At 45.6% G+C, this 16508-nt stretch overlaps 1 protein-coding gene across 1 annotated transcript; it reads right to left on the bottom strand.

Moving 5' to 3' along the window:
* Positions 1-1547: 1547 nt before the first annotated feature.
* adm2a (adrenomedullin 2a) lies at positions 1548-10794 on the bottom strand. The gene is made up of 3 exons (XM_085138527.1): positions 10195-10794; positions 9634-9878; positions 1548-4051 (listed from the first exon to the last, which is right to left on the bottom strand). The coding sequence occupies exons 2-3, from the start codon at positions 9744-9746 to the stop codon at positions 3640-3642; spliced, it is 525 nt and encodes a 174-aa protein (XP_084994653.1). The 5' UTR covers positions 9747-9878; positions 10195-10794; the 3' UTR covers positions 1548-3639.
* Between the last annotated feature and the right edge of the window lie 5714 nt (positions 10795-16508).

Here is a 16508-nt window from a genome sequence, read left to right as displayed (position 1 = left end):
GTGCTGGGCTGCTGAAGCCTCCCAGCAGGATGAACCCTAGATCTGATCTGATGCTACATAACTATAACATGATAACATGGTTTCTACAGTCTCCTCTGTAGACTGATAACAATTAAGAGACTTTTTCTGCTTTTTCCTCAAACATGATCAGGGTTACTTCCTTTCATCCATCATCCATCCATCACAGGGGACTTGAATCAGTGGCAGCCTTCTCTGAGGTAGGATTACCTGCCAGGAGTCAAAGCACGACAGTTGTGTCCTATTCTGGGTGGTTTTTGACCAGTCTTTGACTTTTAATGCTCACATCAGGTTTCTGGGCTGCTCTCGTTTTTTCCATTTAAGAAATATTACTAAACTCAGGACGCTGTCTCCGAGAGCAAACCGGAGATGCTTGTGCACGCTGCCTCCAGTCTTTGTGTCAAAGTGCTGCTCTGAGCCTTTCATTGCCTGTTTTCTGTCCTCCACTCAGCTGGGCGCCAAATGAACCAATAGCTGGTGTTCTGTTGACCAGCCTCCGCCGTTTGTGACTCATTAACTCTGTGCAGTCATACGACTTCCAGCTGCTATCAGATCGTATCCTGATTTCTCAAGGACTGTCCCCCCATAATGATTGACTCTAGTTAGGACAGATGAGTCAGAACAGTCAAGGCCATTGCAACATGAGTGGACGACGACACAAAGTGGATATGTGCTGTGGACTTCGTTAACCTAATTGGGATTTTGGAGAGGCACTTTCACAACCTGATGTGACCTGATATGTCTTCAGTTGTTTGAGAACACACACAGAGATCATACTGTAACTCACTCCACAGAACACCTTTTATTTCAAAAGTCAAAAAAACAGTAACAATAAGACTTAAGTTCAGACTTCCTACCATGTTTAAGCAGCAGTGGAACAACTTTGGTGACACAGACATAAACATACAAAGATAACTTAAATACATGACTTCTTTAAATACTTTGGCTGATTATCTAAATATTCACAGGTGCCCGTGACGCTCACGGTGAAGCCACGTGGAAGGCACTGACATCTTCAAACACATTCGCAGACAGCCACATTTACACGAGTACATCAGGGCTTTTCATAAGTCTGTTACAGGGAGCAGAATTCAAGTTGTGACAAACGCTGGACAGACATGCTTTAAAGTGCTTCCTGTGATCTAAAGAAGATCAGGTGACTCTCAGATGGAAAACATGTTTGTAACAGAAACACTGTTAACCTCCAATCTGCCTGATTGGCTCTGGGTGCTTGCTCTGTGCGGTCGTATCAGCGGTCGTGGACAGTTTGCTCATGCAGCCCCACATGAAGCAATGTGTGATGTCACAAGAACACACTGCGCTTAAACAAAAGACGTTAAAATACAGGCAGCAGGAGCACAGCGATCCAGAGCAGATCAAACACAGGAGATACGTTTCCTGGTAGGCTAGCAGTGCAAACACACACGTGTGTGTGTGTGTGTGTGTGTGTGTGTGTGTGTGTGTGTGTGTGTGTGTGTGTGTGTGTGTGTGTGTGTGTTTGTGTGTGTGAGAGAGAGAAATCAACCAGGTTGTTTTAGCGTTTTAAAGCCTTTTAATGATCGGTCACAGGACACTGATTAGCTCCATTACAGCAGAGAGTTGCACCTCAACAAGCCTTTGAACAGATTAAGACCTCTGATTGTTGCGACCTGTGACCTCACAGCCCCCACAATTACAGACAGGATTAGCAAAAAAGAGACTAAATGCAAACATGTAAAAAAGGAGAAAGACATCAGCGCACACTGTAAAGTCAATTTGTCAAGTACTATCAGGTATTTGGTGATTTTAAACTAACGTCAGTAATAACCAGATATCGCTCAGTGGCCTGTATCCTTTTAAAAGACATAAAGAGTAGCCAAACATATAGTAAAGACTTGGAATAGAGAAATTAAATATATGTTTTAAAGTTTTTGTAAGGTTTAACCCAATTCTAGGACTCTTGATGAGGAAACCTCGGTTATTTTCAGTCCATCGTCCGCCCACCACTTTGGACGTGAATATAAATAGAGTGAGAGGAAATGTTAGGACTTGTGTTTTTGCTATTTCGTGTACATATTTGAAACTTGGCACTGCTACACCTAACATTTTGGTTGCTCTGGTCCCTCATTACAAAACAGCAATGTAGTCGTAAAGCTTTTGGCCATCATCTCAGGACTAATTTAAACCCGTTTAGCCCGTTACACATCAGCATTAGGGGTGTTTTACCAACTGTAACATGCAGCTGAACTCTTCTTATTCAGTCTTCCTAAAAAAGACTTCACACAGTTGGCACCGAAGACTTGGCTCATGAGCAGATTGCAGGCTTGTACAGCCTCCACTTTAACGAAACACAGAGGAAAACGTTTAGGACGAAATGCACTCATGTGCACACTCAGCAGTTTTCACAGAAGTCCTTCAGTTGGTCCATGAGACGTCCAAAGGAACGTAAAGAAGGTCAAATGAACATTTGTGTTTTATGAGATCGATCTAGAACTGAAAGCGAATATCGAGCTACTGAGAAACATCAACAGTAACATCTTCGTCCAAGAGCCCACATCGCTCCGTTACAACTACTCGACAACACTGTAACTATGGGACCATTTGCCAAGCCTTTAGTTTCTGCACGTTTGCAGACAGCGGGAGACTTGGAAAGCCCCCCAGCCCCCACCTACCCCTCACATTGTGACTGAACCATTAGGTTTATTAAACGGCTGTCAGTCCAAAGTCCCGACTTCCACAGGGAACTTATGAATCACGTGAAAAGGCTAATATTTCAGACTTGGCTTCCAGCAGGGAGAATGGCAGCGGCGGCGTGACAGAGGACTGATCCATGACTCCAAAGTTCACTGTGCTGTGACAGCCAACCAGCCACTGCAGCTCAAAATTGAAAGCGACACTTAGGGGAGTCCGTTTGTTTGCATCCCATCCAAAGCAGCAGATGCTGACCCTCTCCTCTCTCTGTGTAAAGTCTTGCTGAATGATGAGTTCGCAGATCTGAGGCAACTGGAAACTTGCGACCTGCTGCAGGGGTGTCAGTGTTCAATCTGAAATTGCATGTGAGTCCAAAATTAAGACAAAGGGGGCCACAGAAAAGAGGTAAAAGGGTTCACTGAGTCGCCGACGAGTTCTCTAGGAATACATTGGTTCTGACAGGAATCCAGCTCACGCTGCAGCTTCAAATCCACATTAATGGCTTAAGTGTTTGATCAGTGAGCGGCAGGATAACCACTGCTGCGGAGGTCAGTGGGCAGATAGGACCAGGCCGCTGGATGGTGTTGAAGACAAGCCTTCATTCTTATATTAACAGGATTTAAACATCAGCCTGAGATCTCTTGGCTTCTTTTGAACGTTCCAGAGGAAGATTCAGAAAGACATCACTAACCCTCAAAGCCACACTTTCTCATGATGGTGGCAGAAATCAGTTCAGGGGCTTGAAAGAAGATTCAATCAGTCCTGATTTAAAGTTTTAAATCCATATATTGTGCACACAAATTAGAAGCAACAGTCGTCTAAGGCGGGTATAATAAAAGTTGTGTACTATATCAAACTCTAATGCAATAACTATCAATAATACATTAAGAAACAATAAATAAGTGGAGCAATAGATAGACTTGTTGTGGTTATTTGGAGGTTTTATGGAAGTCATCCAAAGCTGTGGGGGCTCCTGGGATTAATGGGAGAAGAGTCTTCTCTGCCAGTTTGGCCAATAAGCTGATAGAGCCTATGGCTGAGGTTCTGCACTTGGCAGGTCCCCAGGACGCAGCCCACCCGCATCAGTTTGGCATGGTGATGGTTGTGGTGACCCCCTCGTGAGTGGGCATGGCGACGAGCTCTCGGTGCCCGTCGCTCAACCTGCAAAGCCTCGCTGGACCGCGCCCACGCCAAGGCCGGGGAGGCTGTCCTTGCTCCTGATGCCAGTCGCTGTTTCATGAATCCAGGCAGCCGGTTTAGGGATCGGCTCAGGGCTGAAGATGGGACCGTGCTGACGGTCTGTCTTTCTGCAGCGGGAGCGTTATCCTCTTTCTGGCCAATGAGTTTGTTGAGAACATCCAACCTGAGGAGAAAAGAGACGTCAGGTGAAAAGCTGTTCTACAGAAGTGAGAGGGATTCAGACTGAAAGCGCTTAGCTGAAAAATAAATTAGTGTTTGATTATTTCAGCAGAAAGAGCACCAGAAACGTGAAACAACTCAAGATAGCATGAGAACATAGAGCAATGCTAGTAGCTACACATAACTAAAAGTGTAAGCTAGAAGTTAATGTGTTACATTCTCAGCAGGTTCACGAGACAGTTTTGCAGCTAGCATGCTAATTTGTGCTAACTAGAACTAGCTAAGCCATCAGGAGTTTCTGTTTGTCCACCTAATTCCAAAAATACCAACTGTGCCACGATTGTTAGCACGATTGTTAGCACGATTGTTAGCATGATTGTTAGCACGATCGAGGGCAATGCTAATTCTGCGGACATCTAATTATAGGTGCAATTTGGTAAATAAATATTTGATGCTAGCTTCTGAACACCGCACAGAGCATCCTTCAGCATCTACACCCTTCACAGGACAAGTTAACCTACAAACATGAAAGTTGTAAAGGATCACCCCATCCAACATGGAAAATGTAAAAAAATCACACACTTTCTCACGAACTATTGGCAAACGCAAGATGGACAGCACCAGTGGAGACCTCTTGTGTGACTGGTCCGTCTGTACAAACAGGCTCGTGAGAATACACATGGCACTAAATGATGTGTTAAGGTGTGCAGTGTGGCGGACCACTGGCTCAGACATTTTCAGCAAACAGCAGTGGCCGACTCGCCATCTGTTCTTTGTTTGACAAAAACAGTCGCTTCTTCGCTGACCTGTTAGCGCCATGTTTGCGTAGCACGGTGTGACTCAAAATCCCAAGAGAAGTAAAAAGAAACAGACTGCTCGGTCTCATTTCAGACTGTGGAGTAGCTATGTTGGTGCACACACGACGTGGTGCTTGTACAAATAAAGGACATAGGTGCCTTCATATTTCTGTACCCGTTACCTACTGGACTGCCCCTCTGTGTGACTATCAAAGGGATTTCTCTTTGGTTTTACAGCCTGTTGTGAAATACTGGTGTTTCTCACTGCTTGGTTTTGCTTTGGCACCAGTAAGGTTTGGGATAAGCTGTTTGGTGAAGAACATCTGGCGTCACAGTGTCAGCTACATCTGTTAAAGCCACAATTTTCATTTCCCAAAGTTGCCAGGATAAATATTTTTCTGTGACACTGGGCTTAACATTATGTTGTGCCTGGATGAACTAAAAAAGGTGGAATCTTTGCCAGAGGCTTACATTTAGGATTAGAATGAATCCATCTTTCGTGTTTGCCTTTCGAAGCAAAGATGAAAAAAATGTCTGTTTCACCAATTTAATTATAAAACGTGTCTTCCACATGTGAAACGCTAACTCGTGTTATCTTCTCATGAACACTCCCTGCTGAGTTCTCCAAGACTTCACAGCCTGTGGTTGGTTTGAGACTCCTCCCAGAGGCGCTAAGTGCAGCTGCTGGTCGCCTTTAGAGGACCTGCTATCCAACAGTGGCGATGGCTGAATAAATAGTTGCATAATGGTAGGCCGCAGACGGAGGAACGCACTATTTCCAGGACGGGCCGCAGTCTGCCACAGTGCCACATCATCAAGTTACACCCACATGGTCTGCACGGTGAAAGCTTAAAGCTTATTTGCATAGCTGCAGCGGTGGCCCCACAACAGATCTCATAAACGCATTTACACAACCCAATGACAGGATGTATTGTTTGTATATTTCCACACGGATACTTACTGTAACCCACAGCATTTTCATTGTTTCAGGCTGGTTTTAACAGCAGTGATAATGGATGTGACTGATGCGAGTCTAATGCAGCTGTACTCTGTGGTGCTCATGACTCTTTCTGTTTGCATCCTGGATCCAGGAGGTCAAAAGTTTAACATAAGAACATCAATCTTTGAAAAATACACTCATGCAGCTGCCATGTGCAATGTTAAGGTGCTGTAGTGGCAATAATAACAATCCAACATGCTAACAGCCTCACAGCTAAGAAAAGCATCTCCCATGGCAACCCCCCTTGCTTTTCCTGGTCAGTAATCCAGCTCTGTTTATTGTGCACATTAATGAGGTAAAGGGGATTATGGAGCAGCGCACTGCAGCGTAGGAACAGCCTTGTGATCAATGACAGCAGTGCCTCCGATTCCACCTGGTGCACTCAGTTAATGGTCTTGAAAAATAAATATGTGTCCGGGAACAAGCTCTGCGTTTTGGTTGGGCGAACATCACCTGCAGCTGGAACAATGCCTGACCTCCCTGCAGTCTAACCAGTCATGCAAACCCTCACACAGGCCTGGACGTGCAGGCTCTGCATCTTCAGTCGGTGCATGTCCACATCAGACATCTGATGTTCTTTATTATAAAAGAAAGTATTAAAGTATTCTGATTTAATAAAGACAGACAGTGAAGGAGACCTTTGTGTTTGGCAGGAAATCAAAGACGTCCAGGCTTCTGGTTTCTGATGTTTATGGCTTTCAGACACATTTGGCTGATGACCTAACAGTTAGATTAAAGGTGAAGCCAGTACCTTTAGATCAGCCGTGTCTCCTTTTCTTCTCTATCAATGACAACGAGCTGTATTAGTTGTTTTAGGAAGTCAAATCTGGGCTGAAGTCTCTGAGCAGATTTGGCCTCCCTGCAAGTCAAAGTCTAATCTTAAATTCCAGCCATAGGTCTCATGGAGGGGAAACGAAATATAAACCCAACCCTAAGCCTTCCTAAGATTGGCCCGCAGTAATCCCAACCCAAACACTTCAGATTCAAACCCACTACGTTTCAAACGTACACGTTTACAGATGTTTCAAAGGGAATCAGCCATCCGAGGATGAGGAGCGAAAGCTGACAGAAATCTGTGTCTCAATGAAACGAGCTGGGCACTGGGCTTTCTAACCCTGGGCTGTCGTTTCTATTGTTCAAGCCTTTTTAGCCTCTGAATAAACTCCAGCTGGTGAATTACATGAACTGATAGATGCAAGGTTATAGTTCACAAACCACATAATTCTGATGGATGTAGACAACTCGCGGTTTCTCTTCCCCTTGGACGCTGCCTTTATTTTCCAAATGCCTTTTTGAGGAACTTAAACCACACGCTGATCCTCCTACATGCATGTCTTCTACTCTTACATGACGTACAGTGCATTCATGTGCAGCGGCTCTCTGTGTGAGCAGAAACCTGCTCTTTAAGGATGTGAACGTTGGAATTTAGGTCTTAGACATTAATCCACAGCGGAATTCCTGCCGGCAACTTCAGCCTGTGTTTGTGCAGATTTACCTTGAGATGCTTGTACTCTACACATACTCCAACCAGCCCTGAGCAAGTTCAGTGTTTACAGCAGGCTGCAAATCAAAGTAGACGTATAAGAAGAAGCCTGGGTTGAGGCGCTAAATTTGAAACCATCCCAGAGGAATAAAGGTGGTTTAAAGAGATGCTCGGAATCGAAACATCAAATGTCTGGACCCCAAACCGAGAAACAGCAGAAAGGCTCCGGCCATGTGAGGTGTTTTTCTCTGATAGTCGTGTTGGTGCTCGGTGAAAACGCGACTATTCGGCCCTGAAATGTTCAGACAACCTTGCAGCCCAACTTATGCACACAGGCTGATCCCGACAAAGCCGGGGCCAAGTGAGTCCATCGAACAAAAGCCTGACCGCAAACCAGCTTCAGAGTCTTCAGTCTGCAAGCAGTGAGCCGCTTCCCGCTTCCAGAATCGGGACCTAAAGCCGCTTCACTCCTAAAGCCATGTTTAACTTGTCTGGCTGCAGACTATTTTCAACTACAAAAAAGATGTTATGTAAAATGATAATGAGGGGTGTGTGCTGCCCGTCTTATGCTTAGCAAACAATTTCTCCTCGTTTGGAAAGCGCATGCTTGACATTGTTACATCTTTTTGTGTCCATATCAGGACACGGAGACAATATGGACACAAACACAGGACGTGGAAGGAACGACAGACATCTGAGCTCAAGAGTCCAACAGACAAAAACATGTGAAGTGGTGGTGTCTGCTGTTATCATGCTGTCGGCTGGTGACAGGAGCTGAACAGGAGGGTTAGGAGGGTGTGGAAGTCGAGGTCTGCAGCACAATAGAGCCCAGACGCTTTTCTTTCACCTGCACGTCTCTGTAAGTGGTCAACAACAGCTCAGACGCACTCCACAGTACTCGGGAGTCCATTTATCTGAGATAATCTAAAAGACAGAAGTCATGAGGAAATGTGACGACTTTTTAAGGCAATAAAAAGGTTTAATTAACTACACGGAGCTGGAACTGCAGCCTTGAACATTTGTAATGGAGCAGAGGACTGATGGGGATTACGGAGCCGGCCAGGTGCTGTGCAAACAGAGCTGCCCCTTCTCTGGGTTTCCACAGGAGCGCTTTCCCACCTGGAGGAAAGTTCCACCCTCGGATCCTCTTACACTGGATTACATTCAAGTGCGTTTTCACATTATGGGAAACAGCAGCTTCGCTCACTTTAAAACTGCAGAATCAGCGCTGGCACAGAGTTACGGCTCCACACCCAACCAGGAGAGGTCGCCCTTCACTGTACCTCATCCACATGCTCAACTATGCAACCCGGCACACTTATTGCTCCCTGCCTCTGACCGGGTGGGCGTCTGTTTGCTGCCTCGTGTCTAATGAAATCCTGCTCTGACACCAAAAGAGTGGAAAAGTACAGGTGCCATTCATCCCTCACAATGACCCGTGATGGTATTTACTGGGCTATTCAGAATGACAAACTGGTTTTCCCACCTTTGACATTTCCCTGCTCGATGTCAGGGAGACCAAACCAAACCAAAGGCCATATGTCAGCGGTTCATCGTGTGACACCGAGACGTAAGGCAAGAAGAGCTGGGACTAAGGCGACGTTTGGGGCTTTAGAGAAACATCTGAATTGTTTCTAGAAAACAAGCTGAGGCTCAGTTAACTCACGTTAGTCATGTTTCAGTGGCAGGGTTAAATGTAGGTTAAAGGTCATATAGCTGAGGTGTGATTTCTCATCACATCCTTCATGACTGCAGAGATCATTTCTAAAAACACTGACACTCACGCAGGTCTGTGGATTTCTGTGGGCTTTGACTGACACTGTGGATGTGGAGCAGCAAAGATAAAGCCCTTTGACCTTCAAGTGTGCACTATCTACTGTCAGGCTGACACACGTTTACACACACTCGTGACTTGTTCACCTACAGGCAAAGTGATTCAAAGTTTTGCAGTGTGCGTCACTGAAGAGTCAATATCAGCGCGTCTTTATTGTGAACTTTAGAGCACGTTATTTATCTCTGTTAGAAACACGTTACCGGTGAGAATGACGCTAATGTTCAAATAAAAACAGCGAAAAGTATTTGAACTAAACGACGTTACGTCCCGTCGGGATGTAACGACGTTACAGTCCATTAAAACGTGTTAACGACGCTGATATTGTGCTTCCTGCCCGATGCCGTGCAGCTATGAACAGTCAGATTTCACTGCGGCTCCAGCTGTTTCTTCGCTCCTATCAGACAGCGCAGAGTTGCTCTGCAGGCGCACTAAAGTAGCACTAATGCAGCAGCAGTGCAGCGGCGCGTCCTACCTGTTCGTGCCGGGTCTCTCCTCAGCCGGCAAAGCCTGCTGGAGGGAAAGCAGGCTGATGCAATACACAGTCAGCGGGAAAAAGAACCGCATCTCCGGGCCGACTCCAACCATACACCCTCTTTCTGGGTAGGAGGGGGCGAAGTGACGGACCGGGTGAAGGTTAAATCCCAGGAAAAATAAATAAATAAATAAAAAGTGTGATAATGTGTCCAAGATAGGCGGATTGGAGACTGCAGATGGAACCTTTAGGGGGAAAGTAAATAATGGGTCAATCTGCTGCTAATAAAACCAATAGATATTATATTATATTATATTATATTATATATATATATATATATATATATATATATATATATATATATATATATATATATATATATATATATATAAAGCACGACAGTATGAACTACTTCATAGCACCAAACCAATGCACCAAGAACTTTACATTATGCTGAAAAAAAGTCCCAAAACTGCAAACTATAAATCCATAAAGTCACCGTGAAGTCCTGCCTGTTGTTTTGTTTTGATTTTACATAAAATAAGCAAAGACTAGTCTCACCTTTTAGGCAATCAGAGCTCAGAGGGAGGATTTAGTTCCCACGAATCCAAACGTGTTGGTCAAGATCAAGTTCTCCGGTTCTCTGAGCTCCGGGTGATATTGTGGATTTAAATACTGAGAAGGCGGAGTTCACTGCCTCTATTCCTGGTGGGCATTTTTCAGAAAGGTGCTGGGAGGGTATAATATGCTAAACTCGGGAAATCCAGCGTTGATATGGTGCACAAACCCATCCCACCTTTATAAACGAAAATCACAAGAAGCGCTCGCTTGTATTTGAGTCCCAGTTCTCATGTCCTTCTATAAAAGATGCTGCTGGATGAAGAACAGAGCACTTACAGCTTTGAGTTAAAGGTCCTAGAAGCTGAACACGAGACATTTTTGTGTTAAACATCTGCTATCAGTACTTCAAAGCTAAAAATGGCACCGTGAACTTTAACGCACAGCTGTGCGCAAACAGCACTAACACATCACCCAGAACTTCATGCTATCATAATCCACCACGTGCACGCGCAGGAAAATGCCTCACGTTTGCATGAATTTCTCGAGCAGTCAAACCCTCCTCTTCACCTTATCACCGCCCTCAGCCGCGTGTGTGAAGCAGATAGAAAGAGATGCGGGAAACTTCACAGACTCTGCTGGTGAGTCAGGCTATCGCGAAGTGGCACTAACACGTTTTCCACACGTGAATATTTCCTTCACACACTTTGTTGCTGCTGGTGTCTGTTCCTGGTAGGAAGCACGCGTGGTTTTATTTGGGATGCTGTAATTTTCGGTTGTATTTTGTAATCTATTACAGTTTTATGTCACAGGTCTAAACATGCGTCCTACAACTCTGAATGACTCAGATGAATCCTGTGAAGATTAGTCCACCTCATTAGGCAGGATTGCTGTCCAAGTCCCCTCCTACTGTTCTTTGTCGGCCTGATGCTCATTCATACACCTGATGCTGCCTCAGAGGCAGTTGCGCAACTTTCGTTTCCAAGAAGGCGCGATGAGAGGACGCGTTTGTGGACAGAGCATCCACGTAGAAACAGAGACAGGACAGAAGAAGCAGAGACTCCGCGAGGAATTCGGAGATGTAATGTTTGTTGTTTCGCCCTTTTGCTGATGTCAGAATCCTCTCAGGCTCGTAACCTCTGCATCTAAATAAACACGCGCACAGAAGAATGCATGTGCATGCATAGTGTGCATGTTTCCAGCTCAGCGTGTAAAATCTTCTCTCTGGATGCAAAATGTTTAATTCTGAAGACACAAGCTGGACATTATGACATGTTTGTGGAAAACATGAAACTCCTGCCTGAATCATCCCAGAGCTGTGGTTAGCACACCGTCATTGCTTTTTGTTTTTACTGTCTGTTCTTATTTTTAATGCTTTTTCAGTTATGAGAATAAAGTTGGTTTTCATTTCTTGGGGTTTTAAAAAGAGAAGCATTAAATGTGCCATGTCCAGTTTCATAATAAGGAGATAAATCTTGAAAGGACTCGAAATGTCAAGAGAACAACAGCAAGTTGTGCCACAAGGCTTTCAGTGTCAAAGACCACACAGGAAAATCAGATGACTCCAGCTGACTCTATGACTCTCCTGCACTGTAATCATAAGCCACGAGTTTCCGTCTATTTTCTAACCGCTTACTTTATCCAGTTATGTGTCACCGAGGGGCTGCGGCCTACCCAAGCTACGCCCTGGACAGGTCCCCAGTCCATCAGGGGGCTGACACACAGAGAAGGCCAATCACACAAACACACACATCTACTGCCAAACTAACAAACAGGGATGTGCACCGAGGAAGAAGACGGGAACCTGATCAAACATATGCAGGAACAAGGAGAACACAGCTCAGCTGCCCAGATTAGAGGATTAAAGGAGCCGATATCTCCCATACTGACCTCTCCTCACTGCCTCTCTGCTCAAGTCAGTTCAATTTTAATTATATAGAACCCAACATTCACCTCAAGGTGCTTTATATTGTAAAGTAGACCCTAAAATAACACAGAGAAAACTCGACAATCATATGACCCCCATGAGCAAGCAGTTTGGCAACAGTGGGGAGGAAAAACTCCCCCAAGGTCTTAAATAATCAGGCCCCATCTTATCTTAATGACCTTGTAGTACCATATCACCCTATTAGAGCACTTCGCTCTCGCTCTGCAGGCCTACTTGTTGTTCCTAGAGTATTTAAAAGTAGAATGGGAGGGAGAGCCTTCAGTTTTCAGGCCCCTCTTCTGTGGAACCAGCTTCCAGTTTGGATTCAGGAGACAGACACTATCTCTACTTTTAAGATTAGGCTTCAAACTTTCCTTTTTGCTAAAGCATATAGTTAGGGCTGGACCAGGTGACCCTGAATCCTCCCTTAGTTACGTCACAGTTTGCCTAGACTGCTGGGGGCTGGGGAGTGTTTCTTCTTCTGTTTATTCATCAGTTACTATTATTCTCTGGCTCTCTTCCACAGCCTGTTTTGTCCTGCCCCTTTAATGAATTGGTCGTGTTTCTGCAGTACATCCCACAGATGCTCAATTTCATTAACATTTAGGGATTTGTGAGGCCAAGTGAAGACACTGAACTCTTTGTCTCGATTGTAAAACCATTTCTGAACGTTTCCTTGCGGTGAGGTGGAGCATATCCTCGCGTTGGAAGAGGCTACTGCCATAAAGGTGTTTAAGTACATTTCAAAGTGTGATCACAGCAGGACATTGTCCAGAGCCCCACGCTGCCTGCATACGTTTGTCACATATCGACCTGATAGAAATATGTGATTGACTGGAGTCCATCAGCTTCTTTACTGGTCCAGCTGTGTGTGCTTCTTGAGGTTTTCCAGTAATCTGGGCTACAGTAACTCTTCTGTTGGATCGGAGCACACGGAGCATCTTTTGGTCCTCATGTGCATCACTGAGCCTGGGGCAGCTGTGACGAAGTCGGCACGGGGCTTTTACGAAGCTCATCACATCCTTTACTCACGTCCAGTACATCACCTTCAAGACCTGAGAGTTCAACTGACACTTAACATATTCCACCCACCATATGGGGCGATCGTGGCTCAAGAGTTGGGAGTTCGCCTTGTAATCGGAAGGTTGCCGGTTCGAGCCCCGGCTTGGACAGTCTCGGTCGTTGTGTCCTTGGGCAAGACACTTCACCCGTTGCCTACTGGTGGTGGTCAGAGGGCCCGGTGGCGCCAGTGTCCGGCAGCCTCGCCTCTGTCAGGGTGGCTGTGGCTGCAATGTAGCTGCCATCACCAGTGTGTGAATGTGTGTGTGAATGTGTGGATGACTGGATATGTAAAGCGCTTTGGGGTCCTTAGGGACTAGTAAAGCGCTATATAAATACAGGCCATTTACCACTTAACAAAAGCTGCTGTAAGGAGACCATCAGCAATAAAGAGTGTTTGAGAGGAGAAGGGGATCAGCACTGCTTTGCACCACTGGTCTCAAAAGGCAAACTCAAGAGGAGAACATTGGAGACATGGTTGGAAGCAGGACTTGGATGTTTCTGCTGGGTTTGGGCTTTAATGTGCCGTGTGATCCCAGCCTGAAGTGCACTGTGAGGCTTATGTAGAGTGATATTCACTAAGACAGGTTCGTTAGAGGTAGCTGCCAGCTTTGCACCCTGAGCAACATCCCCTTACAGCTCAGCCCTGCACCTCGTGTTATAACACCATCAGAGCCGAAGGCTTGGAAAGAGCTACAGCTGACCCCTTCATCCATCTGTGAGAAGACGTGTCTGCTCAGGTTATGGTTTAAACATTTGTACCATCTTACAGGAGTGCAGTCAGGTGAGGGATGTTCATACTTTTCACCTCCTGTGATTAGAGCTGAGGTTAAATAGTGCATAACCTTCACCCACAGTCTGCACCAACAGCTACTGCTTTGTGATGACACAGTGGTCCCTGAAATTCCCCCACGTAGGCAGATGGCAGTAACTCATTTATCAGTCAGAAAACAAGCCACCGTTTACTGGCTCTGACACGTTTATGTAAGAGTTTACTGGTGTGTGACAGCAGCCTGCGAATCGGCCTCGCTGGACTCTGAACACAGGCTTCCCGCTTGGTTTGATCTCTCGGGCATGAGCTCGCTTTACTTTTGTTTTAAGCTGCAATTAGCAAATATGAGAAGATGCACTGTGTCGCTGCCCAGAATGGCACAGGGCAGCTTTAAAGGAGTCTGTGGCTTTGAAACTTATCCAAACATGTACTCAACTGATCAAAGATCTCCATGTCTGATAATATGAAGCTTTGAACAGTTGCATAAACAGTAAAACTAATAAGTGTCACTACGCTGGGCTCAAACTGGAAAGCAGTGGTCCTTAAAAAGCAACATTTCAAACGCACTGGAGCTCCAGAGCTGCGAGCATAGAGCCTCAGCTTTGTCATGATCACATGAGGAGCTGTGGGATTCAGACAGCTAACCAAAGTGCTGATAAGTGGACGTGGTTACCATATCTGAGCAGCCTCGTCACAACCACAGACGATTTCATGGATCCTCTGAGAAGTCACTTTTCAGCTGTTTCACTTAAGTGTCGTGTTATTAAGGACTTCATTACATTCACGAGTTCAAGTTAGCATTGCAGAGGTGAATGGGAGTGGCTCAGTGTTCAGGTTTGAAAGGAAACATTGTAGCTTTTCTTTGTTTTATTCATCTTAATAAATCGAATCACACTTTGTCTTTTGGCTCCTTCATAAAGTGTAAATCTTTAAAAAACAAGCCTGACGAGGCACCGGACACTGCAATGTCCTAACAAACGTTACTGAACTAGGAAGTCGTGAGTGTGTGGCTGTGGATTCATCTACTTGTTTTGCTTGCTAGCATCACTGTAAACTGCAGCGTACTTTACCAAAGAAAACCTGGTTTTGATGACGGTTACCTAGCAGCACTCACTGTGTCAGGCTCTGCTCAAAGACAGGACACTTTGAAAACACATCAGACATCAATGGACAGAAATCCAGTCGTGCTGAATGAGTCCACATCATTCCCAGCTCATTCCCAGCTCATTCCCAGCTCCATCATGGAGCACACAGACAGTCTGAGGTGCAACATGGAGACATCAGACGACCTTTATGCCTGCATGCTCTGACCATGAAGCCAGGAGGAACCTCTGCACGTGTGTCCTCTACCTGCAGGAGCATGGCTGTTCAGGGGTCGCCTCATTGTCCCCCTGTTCTTTATTTCATTAACACCAAAGCAGCCGAGACAGATGAACAACCCTCTCTGCTACCTAACTGATCACATCAACATCCACAAGTTTCACTGACCGTTGCTACAAACGTGTTCCTTGAATTCTTTCTAACACTTATTCACACTGATCAGCTTTCACTCGACGACTCTGGTTGGATGTTTTTGTTGTGAATGTCTTTTGCCTCTTTTGTGTGTAAGCACCACGTGTGACTTAAATGTGGAGGAGCATCAACCCAAACAGACACACACACAGTTCTGTAAGCATGTTTGTTTAAATGCTGCACCTTTCGGATGCACTGGTCCATAAACAGACCCTCGATGCTGCAGCGTCCCGGCTCTGGAGTGTGACGGCCTGTGATGCAAAACAAATCCATCGCCTGAGCAGACGGAGGCGGTGTGACGGGGGCACTGAGCTGAAGGACTGGGTACACAAACACACCACCTGCAGCTCACTGTGCGGCCTCTCTGAGCAAACGTTTCTGCGTCCTCGCAGCGCGTGATACAAAGACAGGGCTCCAGCTGAGCAGCGTGGGGTCGTCCCCTGCAGTGGAACAGTCCACACCTTGTGGATTCTCCCTCCTACAGCCTTTAAACTAACACAGCCAGGTGAAGCTGCTGTGTCACATATTTATTCTTTGTTTTTTGTCTATTTTTATTGTTTCTAGTTTGTCTCACTGAGCCAACACCAGCCACCCTGTGCTAGTCTAATGATTGCTGCCCCCTAGTGAAGCTCATGTTACATCAGCACAAGGCCCAGTGCAGCTTCTCCAGCTGTCCCTGAATACACTTCGGTGCTTCCCATGAGGACCAGCCTGACTTAACCCCTCCAAAATATGAACAAACATCATTTACCAGCGTATTCAGACTCAGAAATAAACTTCAGATCAGGGTGTCGTCCTGGCTTTCGAGCAGAAGCTCTGTGAAGAACATTTTCCCACTGTTGTGAGGTTAGCGTCCTCTTGGCTTGTTCGGTATTTGCATTGTTTGTTTTGAGATTGTGTACAAGCGAGTTAGTCCGAGCGGCCCGTCGTCTCCGTCCAAGCCTCAGTGCAGTTTGTTTGACATGGCTGCTCACCAGTGCACTGCTGTGTGGAGGGAGGGAGCTTACAGGACAGTGCAGTGGACAAATAAGCGATTGGATTTCATTG

Source organism: Neolamprologus multifasciatus, chromosome 17 (assembly GCF_963576455.1).
Source record: "Neolamprologus multifasciatus chromosome 17, fNeoMul1.2, whole genome shotgun sequence".
NCBI lineage: Eukaryota > Metazoa > Chordata > Actinopteri > Cichliformes > Cichlidae > Neolamprologus > Neolamprologus multifasciatus.
Note: the sequence above shows the minus strand (reverse complement) of the source record. Positions and strands in the feature narration are given on the sequence as shown.

Excerpts from the sequence above, each read along its gene's own strand:
- adm2a (XM_085138527.1), bottom strand. The coding sequence starts at position 9,746 with ATGGTTGGAGTCGGCCCGGAGATGCGGTTCTTTTTCCCGCTGACTGTG. Across the intron at positions 4,052-9,633 it reads GAGAGACCCGGCACGAACAG|GTTGGATGTTCTCAACAAAC; the intron begins GTAGGACGCGCC and ends TTTTCTCCTCAG.